The sequence below is a fragment of the Watersipora subatra genome, chromosome 10, assembly GCF_963576615.1.
Source record: "Watersipora subatra chromosome 10, tzWatSuba1.1, whole genome shotgun sequence".
Taxonomy (NCBI): domain Eukaryota; kingdom Metazoa; phylum Bryozoa; class Gymnolaemata; order Cheilostomatida; family Watersiporidae; genus Watersipora; species Watersipora subatra.
Window position 1 is genome coordinate 29,081,547 of NC_088717.1, and position 23,424 is coordinate 29,104,970.

The 23,424-nt window shown below is 37.8% G+C and overlaps 2 protein-coding genes across 4 annotated transcripts in view; one reads left to right on the forward strand and one right to left on the reverse strand.

Annotated features, from left to right (window-relative positions):
* Positions 1–4,295, forward strand: part of LOC137407360 (GTPase-activating protein skywalker-like) — a 70,103-nt gene extending 65,808 nt beyond the window's left edge. For both annotated transcript variants that reach the window (XM_068093991.1, XM_068093990.1), the window contains one exon: positions 3,551–4,295. In XM_068093991.1, coding sequence (XP_067950092.1) covers positions 3,551–3,670 — 120 coding nt within the window. In that variant the 3' untranslated portion in view covers positions 3,671–4,295. The remainder of the gene's footprint in view (positions 1–3,550) is intronic.
* LOC137407359 (intraflagellar transport protein 80 homolog) overlaps positions 4,180–23,424 on the reverse strand; it is a 32,681-nt gene continuing 13,436 nt past the window's right edge. For both annotated transcript variants that reach the window (XM_068093987.1, XM_068093989.1), the window contains 8 exons: positions 22,058–22,122; positions 14,769–14,904; positions 8,385–8,525; positions 7,813–7,948; positions 5,950–6,082; positions 5,284–5,456; positions 5,045–5,168; positions 4,180–4,440 (listed from right to left, as the gene is read on the reverse strand). In XM_068093987.1, coding sequence (XP_067950088.1) covers positions 4,321–4,440; positions 5,045–5,168; positions 5,284–5,456; positions 5,950–6,082; positions 7,813–7,948; positions 8,385–8,525; positions 14,769–14,904; positions 22,058–22,122 — 1,028 coding nt within the window. In that variant the 3' untranslated portion in view covers positions 4,180–4,320. The remainder of the gene's footprint in view (positions 4,441–5,044; positions 5,169–5,283; positions 5,457–5,949; positions 6,083–7,812; positions 7,949–8,384; positions 8,526–14,768; positions 14,905–22,057; positions 22,123–23,424) is intronic.

Here is a 23,424-nt window from a genome sequence, read left to right on the forward strand (position 1 = left end):
TCAGCACTGGTGTATCACAGGATAGTCAGACTTCAGCACTAGTGTATCACAGGATAGTCAGACTTCAGCACTAGTGTATCACAGGATAGTCAGACTTCAGTGCTAGTGTATCACAGGATAGTCAGATTTCAGTGCTAGTGTATCACAGGATAGTCAGACTTCAGCACTGGTGTATCACAGGATAGTCAGACTTCAGCACTAGTGTATCACAGGATAGTCAGACTTCAGCACTAGTGTATCACAGGATAGTCAGACTTCAGCACTAGTGTATCACAGGATAGTCAGACTTCAGTGCTAGTGTATCACAGGATAGTCAGACGTCAGCGCTAGTGTATCACAGGATAGTCAGACGTCAGCACTAGTGTATCACAGGATAGTCAGACTTCAGCACTAGTGTATCACAGGATAGTCAGACTTCAGCACTAGTGTATCACAGGATAGTCAGACTTCAGTGCTAGTGTATCACAGGATAGTCAGACTTCAGCACTGGTGTATCACAGGATAGTCAGACTTCAGCACTAGTGTATCACAGGATAGTCAGACTTCAGCACTAGTGTATCACAGGATAGTCAGACTTCAGTGCTAGTGTATCACAGGATAGTCAGACTTCAGTGCTAGTGTATCACAGGATAGTCAGACGTCAGCGCTAGTGTATCACAGGATAGTCAGACGTCAGCACTAGTGTATCACAGGATAGTCAGACTTCAGCACTAGTGTATCACAGGATAGTCAGACTTCAGCACTAGTGTATCACAGGATAGTCAGACTTCAGTGCTAGTGTATCACAGGATAGTCAGATTTCAGTGCTAGTGTATCACAGGATAGTCAGACTTCAGCACTGGTGTATCACAGGATAGTCAGACTTCAGCACTAGTGTATCACAGGATAGTCAGACTTCAGCGCTAGTGTATCACAGGATAGTCAGACTTCAGCACTAGTGTATCACAGGATAGTCAGACTTCAGTGCTAGTGTATCACAGGATAGTCAGACGTCAGCGCTAGTGTATCACAGGATAGTCAGACTTCAGCACTGGTGTATCACAGGATAGTCAGACTTCAGCACTAGTGTATCACAGGATAGTCAGACTTCAGTGCTAGTGTATCACAGGATAGTCAGACACCAGCGTTGGTGTATCACAGGATAGTCAGACTTCAGCACTGGTGTATCACAGGATAGTCAGACACCAGCGTTGGTGTATCACAGGATAGTCAGACTTCAGCACTGGTGTATCACAGGATAGTCCGACTTCAGCGCTGGTGTATCACAGGATAGTCAGACTTCAGCACTAGTGTATCACAGGATAGTCAGACTTCAGCACTAGTGTATCACAGGATAGTCAGACTTCAGTGCTAGTGTATCACAGGATAGTCAGACACCAGCGTTGGTGTATCACAGGATAGTCAGACTTCAGCACTAGTGTATCACAGGATAGTCCGACTTCAGCGCTGGTGTATCACAGGATAGTCAGACTTCAGCACTAGTGTATCACAGGATAGTCAGATTTCAGTGCTAGTGTATCACAGGATAGTCCGACTTCAGCGCTGGTGTATTACAGGATAGTCAGACTTCAGCACTAGTGTATCACAGGATAGTCAGACTTCAGCGCTGGTGTATCACAGGATAGTCCGACTTCAGCACTAGTGTATCACAGGATAGTCAGACTTCAGCACTAGTGTATCACAGGATAGTCAGACTTCAGTGCTAGTGTATCACAGGATAGTCGGACTTCAGCACTAGTGTATCACAGGATAGTCAGACTTCAGCACTAGTGTATCACAGGATAGTCAGACTTCAGCACTGGTGTATCACAGGATAGTCAGACACCAGCGTTGGTGTATCACAGGATAGTCAGACTTCAGCACTGGTGTATCACAGGATAGTCAGACACCAGCGTTGGTGTATCACAGGATAGTCAGACTTCAGCACTGGTGTATCACAGGATAGTCCGACTTCAGCGCTGGTGTATCACAGGATAGTCAGACTTCAGCACTAGTGTATCACAGGATAGTCAGACTTCAGCACTGGTGTATCACAGGATAGTCCGACTTCAGCGCTGGTGTATCACAGGATAGTCAGACTTCAGCACTAGTGTATCACAGGATAGTCAGACTTCAGCACTAGTGTATCACAGGATAGTCAGACTTCAGTGCTAGTGTATCACAGGATAGTCAGACACCAGCGTTGGTGTATCACAGGATAGTCAGACTTCAGCACTAGTGTATCACAGGATAGTCCGACTTCAGCGCTGGTGTATCACAGGATAGTCAGACTTCAGCACTAGTGTATCACAGGATAGTCAGACTTCAGCACTAGTGTATCACAGGATAGTCAGACTTCAGTGCTAGTGTATCACAGGATAGTCAGACTTCAGTGCTAGTGTATCACAGGATAGTCAGACTTCAGCACTAGTGTATCACAGGATAGTCAGACTTCAGCACTGGTGTATCACAGGATAGTCCGACTTCAGCGCTGGTGTATCACAGGATAGTCAGACTTCAGCACTAGTGTATCACAGGATAGTCAGACTTCAGCACTAGTGTATCACAGGATAGTCAGACTTCAGTGCTAGTGTATCACAGGATAGTCAGACACCAGCGTTGGTGTATCACAGGATAGTCAGACTTCAGCACTGGTGTATCACAGGATAGTCCGACTTCAGCGCTGGTGTATCACAGGATAGTCAGACTTCAGCACTAGTGTATCACAGGATAGTCAGACTTCAGCACTAGTGTATCACAGGATAGTCAGACTTCAGTGCTAGTGTATCACAGGATAGTCAGACTTCAGTGCTAGTGTATCACAGGATAGTCAGACTTCAGCACTAGTGTATCACAGGATAGTCAGACTTCAGCACTGGTGTATCACAGGATAGTCCGACTTCAGCGCTGGTGTATCACAGGATAGTCAGACTTCAGCACTAGTGTATCACAGGATAGTCAGACTTCAGCACTAGTGTATCACAGGATAGTCAGACTTCAGTGCTAGTGTATCACAGGATAGTCAGACACCAGCGTCAGATGTCAGCTGTCCATTCATTAGCAGTCACTCTTATTGTTTATGGTTTATATGGTATTTCATTCTGACCGTTGTCTGATGTCACTGATAGTACATGACCAGGTGATGCATTACCTATAGGTATATGAAGCTTAGAAGTTGAGGGGCTAGTCATTTGATATAATTGCTATTTTGCTATTTTAATGGATTTATTCCCAGCAATGACGAATGTCATTTCCTCTTTGTTGCACTAGCATAACAAATACGACATTTTTGTGTAACAAGGCAGTCAGGTGTGTACAAGAGATAGATCACGTATGCACAGCTTTTACAAATATCTATCCGCTACTCTCAATTAGATTGACTTAGATTAGATTGAATTTGATTGGATTAGATTCAATTAGATTGAACTTGGCTCAATTAGATTACTAGTTTAGTTCACTGATTTGCGAGTTTACAAATGCTGGTAATTATTGTAGTAATTAAATCAAATCGCATTTTTGTCTAAATCTCATCAATGTTTTTGAAGTTATAATCTTTTTCTGTCTTTTGAAGTTTGACAAAGATCTTGACCATGGAAGGACAGAGAATTGTGAGACCTTTGAGAACATGCCACTTTGTGATGACATAGAGTTTCGTATACAGTGTCTTGAAGCTTTCGTTTTTCGATCCTGAGTGCGAAAGATCAGTCATCTCGCTGAGGTGCTGTGTATGATGTACGATTGAAGGAGGTGTAGTCAAGCGTCACGAAGAGCTCCAACGATTGGAGAAGCTCGTAGTGACAGATGTCAGCTTGCGCAGGGCCGTTAAGTTTGAAATGTTGGCATGCGGACATTCTACTATTATTTAGTAAAATATTTAACCTATAGGGCAGCATTTCTGTGATCGTTCTGGAGATGATTGATGCTGATCTGCAGCAACCTTCCTGCCTTATTATTGTTGTCCTCAATGCACAAGGCTTTTCTCTCAACCAGTAGTTGTGCTGATCAAGTCTATTATCAGTATTATTATTATTTCATTAAATAGTGCAATTACCTATTACCATTAAGTGTCAACCAAAGAGCTAACGGGAAGAAGTACATCAGAAGTACATCAGAAGGCATGTTCACTTATCGTATTACTTCTCTGTTCATGCCTATTTTCTTCTTAAACTCACTTTGGTCAGTTCATTTTGGTTGATATCATAACAGAACATATTTTATCATTAACGATATTCAGATAGCCTATAATTACTCTAGGAATAGCTGATTATAGAAAAGCCTTGACAATGAAAATAATATAAATGTTCAATAAGAGTCTAGTATGTGTTTTACGGATGAATTTAGTTAGGAGGCTCGTTGGGTAGAGCGATGCCCAGTTGATTTGACCTGACTGTTTCCACCTTCCCTTTCTTGTTGGTATTCAGCTTCTATCTTCTGCTGCACAGTATGCCAATCGATCTTCACCTGTCAACGAGGTTGACAATGTTCGCTATTTCACAGTTCAAGCGCTATTTCACAGTTCAAGCATTCTGTGACACCCACACTCAGATTAAAAGCGACAGAAAACCTTGTAGCAGCTTAATCCATATCTTAGTATGAAATTGGAACAACTAAGCACATTTTTGAAGCAGCAACAGGAGAGCTGAATGTCATGAGTTAGATGGTCGGGTATACTACTATATACTACTATATACCAGTTGATTGATCCACTCTGATAAGTTAGATGGTCTAGTATGACTATATACTACTATATACCAGTTGATTGATCCACTCTGATAAGTTAGATGGTCTAGTATGACTATATACTACTATATACCAGTTGATTGATCCACTCCTGATAAGTTAGATGGTCTAGTATGACTATATACTACTATATACCAGTTGATTGATCCACTCCTGATAAGTTAGATGGTCTAGTTTGACTGTATACTACTATATACCAGTTGATTGATCCACTCCTGATACAAGTTAGATGGTCTAGTATGACTGTATACTACTATATACCAGTTGATTGATCCACTCCTAATAAATTAGATGGTCTAGTACTTGAATCTGACAAGTTACTCACTCCTTCCATATACTGCAAGAATCTCTGACTTGTTTCTTCTCGTTCAAACCTTTTCAAATATTTTTGCCGATAAGCAAGAACTGTGTCCACGTGTGTCTTGTGCTTCACAGCTAGCTCCAGAGCCCTGTGATATGATCAGATCATACACGCTGATTGACCTAGCAAATAAGTTCCTATAACTAAAATGCAATTATTATACCCAGTTATCAGCGAGTGTCTAGCTATGTAGCGATGCTCACCTATCCCAGTTATACAACTCTATGTTCATCATTATTGCTCTGAAATACAGTCCAGCAGCGAGAAGTATACCTTCGGCATCTTGGGAGTTACCGCAAAACAGGGCCATGGCAGCACTGCGTGTTTCTTTGCCTGGCAACTCCTTTATAGAATTTATATATTCAACTTTGTCAGCCTGAAACAAGCATGAGCAATTAACAAGATATTTGGCAACTGTGGAGTTTCATTAAATATACTGCTTTGACCCAACGCACTAAGCAGCCAGCCTGCTGGTAGCCAGCAGCCAGCAGCCAGCCATAGTGCATTTGTGCGGTTCTGAATCGGTTCTAAAATGTCTGACTGGACTCATCAGTAAAATAAATGGCCACTTAAGGATTTTCACCACTCTATGGCCATTTTATTGTTATTATTTCATTGTAAGGATAAGATTATAATCTTCTGTCATATTTGTGCTGTTAGCCTGAGCTTTTATCGAACATCGAACAACTTTTATTGGTTTGGCATGATTACTTGCAACTATGGGTATGGAAACTAAACCAAACATCCAGACTTCAGAATGATTATTTACAGTTAAAAACATTTAATGAGGATAACAGAAAATTAATCCATCTGCCAAGAAAATCCATCAAGGATTAGAATGCAATTAGTAGATCTTGATGTTAACCTACCTCATCGATGGCGGCATAGGCCACCTCGGCTGTTGCGAGATCTTTAGCGTACGCTGACATGGCTGCCAGACAGCACCAGAGAGTAGTGTCCTTTACAAACCTGCATAGCCTCACAGCATCATCCCATCGGCCGCTGTCAATTAAAAACTAACACTTCGAGAATATCGCTTTCACTCATCCACCACTTTATATAAAATACAATCTAGTAAATTAAAATAAATATATAATAAATAAAACACAATGTGAAGTATCAAATCTAGTATATACTAGAAATTCCCCCATCATACAGTGGCACTGCAGTGCAATAGGAGAACTGCAATGGTAGCTGCAATGGTAGCTGTAATGTACTGGGTGTTATGTACAACAAACAGCAATAATGAAAGGAAAAGATTACGTTTATATCTCTTCCCTGAAGTAGGAGAAATGCAATATTAGAAGTACATGTAAAATGGCAAGCTGCTGTGTAATATACACAGTTTGAAAGTTGGTTGTGTTGAATGTAGAATGGTTTTGACAGCGATCTGTAACTGAAGTGAAGAAATGGGTCATGATCACAAAAACCATGGTTAAGTCGGGTGTGTGTGATTTAGAGTTATCTACACTAGCAAAAGGAGAAAATTTTCAGTTATTTTGCAAAAACAAATTTGATTCCAGCTTAATCCCAGCAGATTTTATGGTCAATAAACTGAATGCATGTTTACCATTCAAGCGAAAACATAGTTCTGAGAAAACTGGTGTTAAAGTTTGAGAAACGAAAACCAATGCACAACTTTGTTTATATTTCAAAACGTCATAGCAACCAATATAAAGAAGTTGTGATATTTATGTAGATTTCTGTATTTATATCCAAAAACTTAGGCTGAATTTAAGTCTAAACAGATTTTAGCTGGTTGTCATAGAAATAGCTGTATATCTATAAGAAAATTTAGGCCTATTACTTAACTTTGCAGATATTAAAAACAGCTTGGCAGTACCGCGATATTGGGCAGTCATAGAATCATCAACAAAGTCTTTAGAAAAATAATAACAGTAACATATTGCACACCATCGGTCACTATATACTTCGATCTTGTAAATTCGAATAATTATTCTTATAACTAAATCTTATAATAATCTTATAAAATCGAACAATTATTCTTATAATTAAATATTGTAATAATCTTATAAAAATCGTTAGAAAAATATCATCGTCATTTCCTTTACTTTTACTGCTTTGGACATCAGTTGGAATACCAAAGTACTCATTATAAGTGCCTAAAGTGTCAGTGTTATCTTCAAAATCGGCAAAAATGAAATGATTACTTTTCAGCACTTCTAGATTTATTACAGAAACCTTCGGCAATTGGACAATGCCATAGACTGGTGAAATGTGCAAGGCTTTATGGTTCTACCATCTGTCGCACGGCTTTATGGGCGTTTTGTTAGCCGGTCTTAACTTTGATTAAAAAAGGCTTGTCAGATTTTAATGGCGATTTTAGGCCAAATTAACCTTTCTACTTATGTATAATCCAATCAGATGGGTAAGTTTTAGGATATTGTCTACACTTTTCAAAAACTTGGTAACATATTTAAATAGGTTTATATGTGTTTTGTATCATTATTATACTTAAACGACTCCACACAAGAAAAGTTAAATTTTTGGAAGAGATTTCGGTACAAGGGTTTGGGTACGGAGTGCATGAATTATTCGACAGCCAAACGCTCGCTTCACTCGAGTTTGGTCGCGGGATAATTCATGCACTCGCTATAAAGCGAGTTGTTCGCTAACGTAACAGAGACAGGCATAGTGCAGCTAGCTGAACAAAGCAAACAAAAACTACTGGCCCAATAGGCGTAAGCATTGTTAAAGCAAAAAGCACCCACCCAAGGGTATATCCGTGGAGCAGAGCTGGGTAGGGTGATATTGCTGTAGAAATTACGGCTCCATCTGCGCGACGAATTCCAACATGTCTGCCAACAAAACTACTCACAAAGGGGCTCTTGCCGAACTCACTTGAGTCTGTTCAAGTAAAACAGGTAATAAACAGGTAACAAGGTCTGCGAGCAAAGATCAAGGAAATGCTGTGTCGGTAAAAGAGTGAGAGCATTGATCGCAAGAAAAGTCTCAAAATATTCTATGATTTTATGGCAATAAAAAGGCTTTTGTACAGAATGTGTATGTAGTTTAGGTATGAAAAAGAAGATGCATATATGTTACGGTAAGAGGGTGAGGTAACTAGCAAATTCCACAAAAATGACAGACAAATCAACCTGCCCTGGCTATAGGAACAGCGAGATAAGACAACTACCAGTATAAATGGAAGTACGAGATAAGACAACTACCATTATAAAGAGAAGTACGCAATAAAACAACTAATCATAATGCAATAATTACTACCTGTCCATGAGAATGGACAGGTAGTAATTGGGAGCGCTAAAGAACCTATAACAAATACCTTTTTCAAAAAGCACCTCAGAAAGAAGTGCCTTGTCGACAAAGACCGCATTCGGATAGTACCAGACAGTGAGGCGGCCATCAGCGAGAGCTGCTATCATGTTACACGAATCATGGCAGACAGCGGACAAGACCATTGCACCTAGAACACATGCTATTCTGGCTATTATTCTATGTTATTATCGGTTGTTATGTCATTAAAACATTCAAAATTTAAAAGCAGACAAATCAGTTTTTACTATATGCAATCCATATGCAAATACAGTACATCAATCAGCAAGCATTCCTACAACTTCCTTAATATGTAACATCAATCAGCAGGCATTCCTACAACTCCCTTAACATGTAACATCAATCAGCAGGCATTCCTACAACTTCCTTAACATGTAACATCAATCAGCAGGCATTCTTACAACTCCCTTAACATGTAACATCAATCAGCAAGCATTCCTACAACATCCTTAACATGTAACATCAATCAGCAGGCATTCATACAACTTCCTTAACATGTAACATCAATAAGCAGGCATTCTTACAACTTCCTTAACATGTAACATCAGCAGGCATTCCTACAACTTCCTTAACATGTAACATCAATCAGCAGGCATTCATACAACTCCCTTAACATGTAATATCAATCAGCAGGCATTCCTACAACTTCCTTAACATGTAACATCAATCAGCAGGCATTCCTACAACTCCCTTAACATGTAACATCAATCAGCAAGCATTCCTACAACTTCCTTAACATGTAACATCAATCAGCAAGCATTCCTACAACTCCCTTAACATGTAACATCAATCAGCAGGCATTCCTACAACTTCCTTAACATGTAACATCAATCAGCAGGCATTCTTACAACTCCCTTAACATGTAACATCAATCAGCAAGCATTCCTACAACATCCTTAACATGTAACATCAATCAGCAGGCATTCATACAACTTCCTTAACATGTAACATCAATCAGCAGGCATTCCTACAACTTCCTTAACATGTAACATCAATCAGCAGGCATTCCTACAACTTCCTTAACATGTAACATCAATCAGCAGGCATTCTTACAACTCCCTTAACATGTAACATCAATCAGCAAGCATTCCTACAACATCCTTAACATGTAACATCAATCAGCAGGCATTCCTACAACTTCCTTAACATGTAACATCAATCAGCAAGCATTCATACAACTTCCTTAACATGTAACATCAATCAGCAGGCATTCCTACAACTTCCTTAACATGTAACATCAATCAGCAGGCATTCCTACAACTTCCTTAACATGTAACATCAATCAGCAGGCATTCCTACAACTCCCTTAACATGTAACATCAATCAGCAGGCATTCCTACAACTCCCTTAACATGTAACATCAATCAGCAGGCATTCCTACAACTTCCTTAACATGTAACATCAATCAGCAGGCATTCTTACAACTCCCTTAACATGTAACATCAATCAGCAAGCATTCCTACAACATCCTTAACATGTAACATCAATCAGCAGGCATTCTTACAACTTCCTTAACATGTAATATCAATCAGCAGGCATTCTTACAACTCCCTTAACATGTAACATCAATCAGCAGGCATTCCTACAACTCCCTTAACATATAACATCAATCAGCAAGCATTCCTACAACTCCCTTAACATGTAATATCAATCAGCAGGCATTCCTACAACTTCCTTATCATGTAACATCAATCAGCAAGCATTCATAGAACTTCCTTAACATGTAACATCAATCAGCAAGCATTCATACAACTTCCTTAACATGTAACATCAATCAGCAGGCATTCCTAGAACTTCCTTAACATGTAACATCAATCAGCAAGCATTCCTACAACTCCCTTAACATGTAACATCAATCAGCAGGCATTCCTACAACTCCCTTAACATGTAACATCAATCAGCAAGCATTCCTACAACATCCTTAACATGTAACATCAATCAGCAGGCATTCCTACAACTTCCTTAACATGTAACATCAATCAGCAGGCATGCCTACAACTTCCTTAACATGTAACAACAATCAGCAGGCATTCCTACAACATCCTTAACATGTAACATCAATCAGCAGGCATTCCTACAACTTCCTTAACATGTAACATCAATCAGCAGGCATTCCTACAACTTCCTTAACATGTAACATCAATCAGCAGGCATTCTTGCAACTCCCTTAACATGTAACATCAATCAGCAAGCATTCCTACAACATCCTTAACATGTAACATCAATCAGCAGGCATTCTTACAACTTCCTTAACATGTAATATCAATCAGCAGGCATTCTTACAACTCCCTTAACATGTAACATCAATCAGCAGGCATTCCTACAACTCCCTTAACAAGTAACATCAATCAGCAAGCATTCCTACAACTCCCTTAACATGTAATATCAATCAGCAGGCATTCCTACAACTTCCTTATCATGTAACATCAATCAGCAAGCATTCATAGAACTTCCTTAACATGTAACATCAATCAGCAAGCATTCATGCAACTTCCTTAACATGTAACATCAATCAGCAGGCATTCCTACAACTTCCTTAACATGTAACATCAATCAGCAAGCATTCCTACAACTCCCTTAACATGTAACATCAATCAGCAGGCATTCCTACAACTCCCTTAACATGTAACATCAATCAGCAAGCATTCCTACAACATCCTTAACATGTAACATCAATCAGCAGGCATTCCTACAACTCCCTTAACATGTAACATCAATCAGCAAGCATTCCTACAACTTCCTTAACATGTAACATCAATCAGCAGCATTCCTACAACTCCCTTAACATGTAACATCAATCAGCAAGCATTCCTACAACTTCCTTAACATGTAACATCAATCAGCAAGCATTCCTACAACTCCCTTAACATGTAACATCAATCAGCAGGCATTCCTACAACTTCCTTAACATGTAACATCAATCAGCAGGCATTCTTACAACTCCCTTAACATGTAACATCAATCAGCAGGCATTCCTACAACATCCTTAACATGTAACATCAATCAGCAAGCATTCCTACAACTCCCTTAACATGTAACATCAATCAGCAAGCATTACTACAACTTCCTTAACATGTAACATCAATCAGCAAGCATTCCTACAACATCCTTAACATGTAACATCAATCAGCAGGCATGCCTACAACTCCCTTAACATGTAACATCAATCAGCAAGCATTCCTACAACTCCCTTAACATGTAACATCAATCAACAAGCATTCCTACAACTCCCTTAACATGTAACATCAATCAGCAAGCATTCCTACAACTTCCTTAACATGTAACATCAATCAGCAAGCATTCCTACAACATCCTTAACATGTAACATCAATCAGCAAGCATTCCTACAACTCCCTTAACATGTAACATCAATCAGCAGGCATTCCTACAACATCCTTAACATGTAACATCAATCAGCAGGCATTCCTACAACTTCCTTAACATGTAACATCAATCAGCAAGCATTCCTACAGCTTCCTTAACATGTAACATCAATCAGCAAGCATTCCTACAACTCCCTTAACATGTAACATCAATCAGCAAGCATTCCTACAACTTCCTTAACATGTAACATCAATCAGCAAGCATTCCTACAACTCCCTTAACATGTAACATCAATCAGCAGGCATTCCTACAACATCCTTAACATGTAACATCAATCAGCAGGCATTCCTACAACTTCCTTAACATGTAACATCAATCAGCAAGCATTCCTACAACTTCCTTAACATGTAACATCAATCAGCAAGCATTCCTACAACTCCCTGAACATGTAACATCAATCAGCAAGCATTCCTACAACTCCCTTAACATGTAACATCAATCAGCAGGCATTCCTACAACTTCCTTAACATGTAACATCAATCAGCAGGCATTCTTACAACTCCCTTAACATGTAACATCCATCAGCAAGCATTCCTACAACATCCTTAATATGTAACATCAATCAGCAGGCATTCTTACAACTTCCTTAACATGTAACATCAATCAGCAGGCATTCCTACAACATCCTTAACATGTAACATCAATCAGCAGGCATTCTTACAACTCCTTTAACATGTAACATCAATCAGCAAGCATTCCTACAACTCCCTTAACATGTAACATCAATCAGCAGGCATTCCTACAACTTCCTTAACATGTAACATCAATCAGCAAGCATTCCTACAACTCCCTTAACATGTAACATCAATCAGCAAGCATTCCTACAACTCCCTTAACAAGTAATATCAATCAGCAGGCATTTCTACAACTTCCTTAACATGTAACATCAATCAGCAAGCATTCATACAACTTCCTTAACATGTAACATCAATCAGCAAGCATTCCTACAACTCCCTTAACATGTAACATCAATCAGCAGGCATTCCTACAACTCCCTTAACATGTAACATCAATCAGCAGGCATTCTTACAACTCCCTTAACATGTAACATCAATCAGCAAGCATTCCTACAACTCCCTTAACATGTAACATCAATCAGCAGGCATTCCTACAACATCCTTAACATGTAACATCAATCAGCAGGCATTCTTACAACTCCCTTAACATGTAACATCAATCAGCAAGCATTCCTACAACTTCCTTAATATGTAACATCAATCAGCAGGCATTCTTACAACCTCCTTAACATGTAACATCAATCAGCAGGCATTCCTACAACATCCTTAACATGTAACATCAATCAGCAGGCATTCTTACAACATCCTTAACATGTAACATCAATCAGCAAGCATTCCTACAACTCCCTTAACATGTAACATCAATCAGCAGGCATTCCTACAACTCCCTTAACATGTAACATCAATCAGCAAGCATTCCTACAACTCCCTTAACATGTAACATCAATCAGCAGGCATTCCTACAACTCCTTTAACATGTAACATCAATCAGCAAGCATTCCTACAACTCCCTTAACATGTAACATCAATCAGCAGGCATTCCTACAACTCCCTTAACATGTAACATCAATCAGCAAGCATTCCTACAACTTCCTTAACATGTAACATCAATCAGCAAGCATTCCTACAACTTCCTTAATATGTAACATCAATCAGCAGGCATTCTTACAACTTCCTTAACATGTAACATCAATCAGCAAGCATTCCTACAACTCCCTTAACATGTAACATCAATCAGCAGGCATTCATACAACTTCCTTAACATGTAACATCAATCAGCAAGCATTCCTCTAACTTCCTTAACATGTAACATCAATCAGCAGCCATTCCTACAACATCTTTAACATGTAACATCAATCAGCAGGCATTCCTACAACTCCCTTAACATGTAACATCAATCAGCAGGCATTCTTACAACTCCCTTAACATGTAACATCAATCAGCAAGCATTCCTACAACTCCCTTAACATGTAACATCAATCAGCAGGCATTCCTACAACATCCTTAACATGTAACATCAATCAGCAGGCATTCTTACAACTCCCTTAACATGTAACATCAATCAGCAAGCATTCCTACAACTTCCTTAATATGTAACATCAATCAGCAGGCATTCTTACAACCTCCTTAACATGTAACATCAATCAGCAAGCATTCCTACAACTCCCTTAACATGTAACATCAATCAGCAGGCATTCATACAACTTCCTTAACATGTAACATCAATCAGCAGGCATTCCTACAACTTCCTTAACATGTAACATCAATCAGCAGGCATTCTTACAACTTCCTTAACATGTAACATCAATCAGCAGGCATTCCTACAACTTCCTTAACATGTAACATCAATCAGCAAGCATTCCTACAACTTCCTTAACATGTAACATCAATCAGCAAGCATTCCTACAACTCCCTTAACATGTAACATCAATCAGCAAGCATTCTTACAACTTCCTTAACATGTAACATCAATCAGCAAGCATTCCTACCACTTCCTTAACATGTAACATCAATCAGCAAGCATTCCTACAACTTCCTTAACATGTAACATCAATCAGCAAGCATTCCTACAACATCCTTAACATGTAACATCAATCAGCAAGCATTCCTACAACTCCCTTAACATGTAATATCAATCAGCAGGCATTCCTACAACTTCCTTAACATGTAACATCAATCAGCAGGCATTCCTACAACATCCTTAACATGTAACATCAATCAGCAAGCATTCCTACAACTTCCTTAACATGTAACATAAATCAGCAAGCATTCCTACAACTTCCTTAACATGTAACATCAATCAGCAAGCATTCCTACAACTTGCTTAACATGTAACATCAATCAGCAGGCATTCCTACAACATCCTTAACATGTAACATCAATCAGCAAGCATTCCTACAACTCCCTTAACATGTAACATCAATCAGCAGGCATTCATACAACTCCCTTAACATGTAACATCAACTTCATACCAAGTTTCTGAATATTGGGCTCTGATCCAAAGGTTCTCGTACTTGTCAGATATAAGTTTCGATTCTTATCTATAATTGCAAGCTTTCTCTCATGAGCTGGGCCAGCTTGATCAAGAACAACTTGAAGTATGTCATGCTAAAAATAAAAGTAAGCCAACAGCTAGCCATGGTGTTAGTATGCAAGCTCTAGACTTCAAAACCAGTTCACAATTTTCAGCATTCCGTGCTGTCTACAACTGCTACGATTGAATGCTTGTCAAACTGGCTTATTAGAGTCGGACCCCTCAAATAGTTTGTCATAAAAATAGCTTGATGAAACATAGCTGATGATGAAACATAGCTTATGCATGAAACATAGCTTATGCATGAAACATGGCTTATGCATGAAACATAGCTTATGATGAAACATAGCTTATGCATGAAACATAGCTTACGCATGAAACATAGCTTACGCATGAAACATAGCTTACGCATGAAACATAGCTTACGCATGAAAAATAGCTTATGATGAAACACAGCTTATGCATGAAACATAGCTTATGCATGAAACATAGCTTACGCATGAAACATAGCTTACGCATGAAACATAGCTTATGCATGAAACATAGCTTATGATGACACATAGCTTATGATGACACATAGCTTATGCATGAAACATAGCTTATGCATGAAACATAGCTTATGATGAAACATAGCTTATGCATGAAACATAGCTTTGCATGAAACATAGCTTATGCATGAAACATAGCTTATGCATGAAACATAGCTTATGATGAAACATAGCTTATGCATGAAACATAGCTTATGCATGAAACATAGCTTATGCATGAAACATAGCTTATGATGAAACATAGCTTATGCATGAAACATAGTTTATGATGAAACATAGCTTATGATGAAACATAGCTTATGATGAAACAAAGCTTATGATGACACACAGCTTATGCATAAAACATAGCTTATGCTGAAACAAAGCTTATGATGAAACATAGCTTATGCATGAAACATAGCTTATGATGAAACATAGCTTATGATGAAACACAGCTTATGATGAAACATAGCTTATGATGAAACATAGCTTATGCATGAAACATAGCTTATGATGAAACATAGCTTATGATGAAACAAAGCTTATGATGACACACAGCTTATGCATGAAACATAGCTTATGCATGAAACATAGCTTATGCATGAAACATAGCTTATGATGAAACATAGCTTATGCATGAAACATAGTTTATGATGAAACATAGCTTATGATGAAACATAGCTTATGATGAAACAAAGCTTATGATGACACACAGCTTATGCATAAAACATAGCTTATGCTGAAACAAAGCTTATGATGAAACATAGCTTATGCATGAAACATAGCTTATGATGAAACATAGCTTATGATGAAACACAGCTTATGATGAAACATAGCTTATGATGAAACATAGCTTATGCATGAAACATAGCTTATGATGAAACATAGCTTATGATGAAACAAAGCTTATGATGACACACAGCTTATGCATGAAACATAGCTTATGCATGAAACATAGCTTATGCATGAAACATAGCTTATGCATGAAACATAGCTTATGCATGAAACATAGCTTATGCATGAAACATAGCTTATGATGAAACATAGCTTATGATGAAACATAGCTTATGCATGAAACATAGCTTATGATGAAACATAGCTTATGATGAAACATAGCTTATGCATGAAACATAGCTTATGCATGAAACATAGCTTATGCATGAAACAGCTTATGCATGAAACATAGCTTATGATGAAACACAGCTTATGATGAAACATAGCTTATGCATGAAACATAGCTTATGCTGAAACATAGCTTATGATGAAACATAGCTTATGCATGAAACATAGCTTATGCATGAAACATAGCTTATGATGAAACACAGCTTATGATGAAACATAGCTTATGCATGAAACATAGCTTATGCATGAAACATAGCTTATGCATGAAACATAGCTTATGCATGAAACATAGCTTATGATGACACATAGCTTATGCATGAAACATAGCTTATGCTGAAACATAGCTTATGCATGAAACATAGCTTATGCATGAAACATAGCTTATGATGAAACATAGCTTATGATGAAACATAGCTTACGCATGAAACATAGCTTATGCATGAAACATAGCTTATGCATGAATCATAGCTTATGCATGAAACATAGCTTATGATGAAACATAGCTTATGCATGAAACATAGCTTATGCTGAAACATAGCTTATGCATGAAACATAGCTTGTGATGAAACATAGCTTATGCATGAAACATAGCTTATGATGAAACATAGCTTATGCATGAAACATAGCTTATGATGAAACATAGCTTATGATGACACATAGCTTATGCATGAAACATAGCTTATGATGAAACATAGCTTATGATGACACATAGCTTATGCATGAAACATAGCTTGTGATGAAACATAGCTTATGCATGAAACATAGCTTATGCTGAAACATAGCTTATGCATGATTTATCCATTAGTCCCTATAGAGGCCTATATTTTTTTGTATTGTTCTCATAGGTTCGTTACAACTACTGTTATTGTTTTGGTGACTTTCTGGTTGGCGTAATTTGTGGATTTTTGTGATTTTTAGATGTTTTAATGGCTATTAGTAGGATATCACATTACTGAAGTTGGTATGATACATCTGGGTAACTACAAAATTTATAATCCCACGACCAAACATGAGTGAAACGATTGATTGGGAGAATTATCCCACGACCAAACAAGAGTGAAACGATTGATTGGGAGAATTATGATAAATGCACATGTACACACAACTCCCGAAAAACTATCCGTTAATGGCCGTCACCAAACCCTTGCAACGAAATCCTATCAACAAATTTAACTATTTTTCAGTAAAGTCGTTTAAGTATAATAATGATACAAACGCATATAAACCTATTTAAATATGTTACCAAGCCTTTGAAAGGTTACCGCAAATTCTTAAAACTAACCCATCTAATCGGATTCTACACAAATAGACAGATTTTTTTGGACGAAAGTCGCCACAAAACGCTTGAAAAGCTTGGATTAATAAAAGTTAAGACCGGAAATTGAAACGCCGGGCGACAGAGAATAGAACGATAAAGTCTTGCGCGTTTCACCAAAAAAAACGTGCACTTTTCACCAGTCTATAGCATTGTCGAATTGCCGAAGGTTTCGGCAATTAACATAGGAGTACAGAAATCGTTTCATTCTTGCCGATTTCAATTTTTTCATTTTCAATTTCATTTGCCGACACATTTGAATACTTTCGCATTCTAACTGATGTCCAACGCAGTGTCAGTAAAGCAAATAACGACGATATTTTTGTAACATTTCATATGAGATTATTACAATTAATTATAAGTTTGGATGACTACGGAACAATGACTACGTAGTAGAGATTTTCTAAAAATCTATATAAATATCACAACTTCGTGATATTGTTAGCTATGCCGTTTTGAAATGTAAAAAAAATTGTGCTTTGGTTTTATATTATTACTATATAAATAATATTGGTTATTCCAATAATATCAGTGCATTTTACTTCTAATATTGGCCAGTATTGCATTTCTCTTTTTGCAGGAGAGATATAAACATATAATCTTTTCCTTTCATTATTGCTATTTGTTGTATATAATAACACCCATACCCAGTACATTACAGCTACCATTGCAGTTATCCTATTTGACTGCTAATTGTGCATTTCTCAACCATCAGTACCCTTTCTTTTTCCGATATCACTTTGGTCGTGGGCTGTATGACAGGGGAATTTCTAGTGGCTAAAATATATCATCTAGCATTTCCTTTGTAACTTTGCTAAGTTAGGCAAAGGTATGACTATAAAAGCACCTAGAACGGCACAATTCCTTTTCAACTGAATACCATTTTGAAGCTACAAGTTTAAAGGTTGACCTGCAACAAAATTCACATTACAGTTATTTAGTGGTAAAATATTCACCATGTTTTAGTCTGTTGTGTTGTAGGTGCCAAATTTTGTGAAATGTGATTACAAGCTCTTAAAAGCTCAAAAATGAACAGTTAATCGCCGCCATCACAAAATCGCCGTAGATTGGAATATCTTTCCAAAATGGCTCAAATGGGATGTAGTTGTACAAGATGGCTTCCGTTTACACTTTCACGCAACCTCATTCGTCAAAATATTTTTACAAATATACTTCACGCATTCAATAAAACCATGTCTATTGTTCTTACGCGTCCATTTTATCGTCATTGTAATGCTGTCACTTACAGCACTGATATCCTATAATCTACCGTAAAAATTTGTTTAATGTTTAACCTTAGCTCAAAAGAGTACATATCATTGTCTGATAAACATGACGAGCCTGTTGGTCACCTGTGATAATCGGAAAATGCTGCAGAAATTTTTCGTGAAGTATTGGTCACATGATCAGATTACGACTAGACGATTAAACCAAGTCGAAGCAAAACTGTAAAGTAGCGAGCATCTATATTTGATACGGGATCTTCGGTAAAACCCATTGTGTTTGTCATAAACTAGAGCTACGAGAAGTTTTATATTGAGCCTTTCTATTGGCCTTTCAATTTACGTGAGAACATCACGTGACAAAACAATAACCAAATGTAATGACTACGTCAGAAAAATAACATCTACAGCGGTTTTGTGATGACTGCAATCAACTGTTCGTTTTTGACCTTTTAAGAGCTTGTAATCACATTTCTACATATTTTGCACCTACAACACAACAGAGTAAGACATGGTGAATCTTTTAATACTAAATAACTGTAATGTGAATTTTGTTGCAAGTCAACCTTTAAAGAAATCAATGAAAAGAACAGAAATCAAATATAGTAAATAATTCTTTTGCATTCTTTTAAAGATGTGATGCTTTAGAGGTAACTAAAGGCTGATGTAGACCTGATAGTGTCTGTACGCTTTTAGAGGTAACTAAAGGCTGATGTAGACCTGATAGTGTCCGTACGCTTTTAGAGGTAACTAAAGGCTGATGTAGACCTGATAGTGTCCGTACGCTTTTAGAGGTAACCAAAGGCTGATGTAGACCTGATAGTGTCTGTACGCTTTTAGAGGTAACTAAAGGCTGATGTAGACCTGATAGTGTCCGTACGCTTTTAGAGGTAACTAAAGGCTGATGTAGACCTGATAGTGTCTGTACGCTTTTAGAGGTAACTAAAGGCTGATGTAGACCTGATAGTGTCCGTACGCTTTTAGAGGTAACCAAAGGCTGATGTAGACCTGATAGTGTCCGTACGCTTTTAGAGGTAACTAAAGGCTGATGTAGACCTGACGCTTTTAGAGTAAAAAATAAATAGTTTTAGCGTAAGGCTCTCATTGCTGAGAAAAAGAAGCTTTCTAGTTTTGCTCATTATACAATGTATATTATATATATTGGTATATATATATACATGTATATATATATATTGGTATATATATATACACATGTATATATATATATACATGTGTATATATATATTGGTATATATATATACATGTATATATATATATATATATATATATATATATATATATATATATATATATATATATATATATACATATACATATATATAAATGTGAATGTATGTCTGTCCTTCCAGTTATAGCTATTATTAGAATAGCGTTGCTGGACAACAACGCTGTGACACACCTCATGCCTACCGGCATTATTAACTAGCTTACCGGAATTTCTCATTGGCAATGTGCCAGGCTAACAGCAAGCAACTTTCACTACTTTTCATTAAGACAAAACACTTGTCTCATGATATGTAGTTTAAAAAATAGAATGGCAAATGTTGTTATATGTTAAATAAAAATCAATTTTCTGTCAAAAAAGGCTTTTCTTTTACCCGGGCATCGGCTAGTATAATAATAATAATGGCATGCTTCTGTCCTGTGGTGACAATGCTTGGTAGTGTTCTCTAGTAGAGAAACACACCACCAGGACTAGGTTTTTATAAGCTACCTTGGGTGGTCCTAACACTTATCAAGGGCTTCTTCTGGAACTTCAGATTGTCATGAAGGGATACATTTTTGCAACACGTCCAGTCTGATAGAGCCAGATAGCCATTTCACTTGTTCAATGTGCGAAGGACAGAGGTGGATCTTTAACATGCCCACATTGTCAGTGTGGTACACGGTGCCTCCAAGTTAAGGTCTAGATCCAAAAGATCCAGCAATTTGGGGCTGAAAGCTTGCTGAGAGCTTTTTGTCAGATTGGCATTAAGCAGGGCTTGAACCACCAACCCCATGGTTGATAGTCAAAGATAATACCACTAAGCCACACTGACACCCTGCAACGCTGAGTAGCACAGCTAGTATATTATACCTATATATATATATATACCTATATATATATATATATATACCTATATATATATATACCTATATATATATATATACCTATATATATATATATTTGATCTTCATTCCTAAGAATTTCAATCAGCATGTCATGAGAAACTAATGTTCTGATGGCAGCCATATTTCAGTTCTTGGTCAGCTAGAAGGGCCATGAGTATCTCAGTGATATCTCCAGAGCTAATAGTGTATTCGACTTGAAACTTTGGATATATACTGAAAATTTATACCACATCGAGCAACAAAACTTCTGCAATCCTACATAAGCCCGAGGTCCAGAAAAAACAAAGTAAAACTACACACCGAGTTTACCAGGTGTAGGATCAGGTGGGAAAACCTTTCCCCAAATTCTATCAGGCCCAGGCTTCCAAGTGTTTACAAGTAGAGACTAAATATACTGTAAGTAAAAGTACAATAAAAGTGTAGTGTCTGAATAAAGCACCTGCTCCCAACTGATTTTCGAAAATTTTTACATTAATGGTTTGTGAATAGTTCACAGATAGGCCTAAAATATTTGTCCATTTCAAGCTCTTCAACTCGAAATCAAGAATTTTCCTTTCTTTCGCTCAATACTGACAACGAAACGAACACAATTGAATTTTATCTAGATTCATCGAAGCCAATTCTATAAAAACAATTGGTGAACAATCACATATTTTTCTTATGATTGGCCACGATTGGCCAATCATAAGCTGACATGAATGGTGGTCAATCATAGTGGATTAATTATACCAGCAAAAAACTATGCCTAGTGGGTTGCTGCAACTGTGACCATGCATAGGAGCGGTTGCTTTGATGAGGGAGTACAGTGTGCTGTACCATAAACACAGAAGATCTTATAAGGCTATCTACCAGCCATTGTTAGCATAAGACATAAGCCCTCTATCCTGTGAAGATGTGCCAACCTTACCTTGTGAGTGATAGGTTTACCATCTCCAAGGGGCTTTCCAGTTGTAGAATCGAACAAATGAACCACTGCAAATAAAACAAATTCCAGTATTGGGGCATCGCTACCATTTGTAGCCAGACTTGCGCAAAACAAGCCATGAGATAATAGGATATGTACATACATGGCTTACACGAAGATCAACAGAAGAATATCACATGGTACATAGCACTAAATACGTAGATGCTACCATTATAGGTGCTGGAGAGTCTATGCTCCGAGTCTCGCCCCAAAGTCTGTGTAACTATAGCTTGATATGAAAAGTAAGAATTATAGTACAACAATACTTGCAATAATTGCCACCTTAAAGATAGGTCGGGCGCAAATGATAGACAGCATGCCTTGAGTAAGGCCGATACACCTTTAGGCTAAAGGAAATGCCTTGGGGTTAGATGACATGACTTGAAGATAGATGACAATACTTGAGGATAGATGACACTACTTGAGGATAGATGACATTACTTGAGGATAGATGACATGACTTGAGGATAGATGACATGACTTGAGGATAGATGACATTACTTGAGGATAGATGACATTACTTGAGGATAGATGACATGACTTGAGGATAGATGACATGACTTGAAGATAGATGACATTACTTGAGGATAGATGACACTACTTGAGGATAGATGACATGACTTGAGGATAGATGACATGACTTGAAGATAGATGACATTACTTGAGGATAGATGACATTACTTGAGGATAGATGACACTACTTGAGGATAGATGACATGACTTGAGGATAGATGACATGACTTGAAGATAGATGACATTACTTGAGGATAGATGACATTACTTGAGGATAGATGACGACTTGAAGATAGATGACATTACTTGAGGATAGATGACATGACTTGAGGATAGATGACATGACTTGAAGATAGATGACATGACTTGAGGATAGATGACATGACTTGAAGATAGATGACATGACTTGAGGATAGATGACATTACTTGAAGATAGATGACATTACTTGAGGATAGATGACATGACTTGAGGATAGATGACATGACTTGAAGATAGATGACATGACTTGAGGATAGATGACATGACTTGAGAATAGATGACATTACTTGAGGATAGATGACATGACTTGAGGATAGATGACATTACTTGAGGATAGATGATATGACTTGAGAATAGATGACATTACTTGAGGATAGATGACATGACTTGAGGATAGATGACATTACTTGAGGATAGATGACATGACTTGAGGATAGATGACATTACTTGAGGATAGATGACATGACTTGAGGATAGATGACATGACTTGAGGATAGATGACATTACTTGAGGATAGATGACATTACTTGAGGATAGA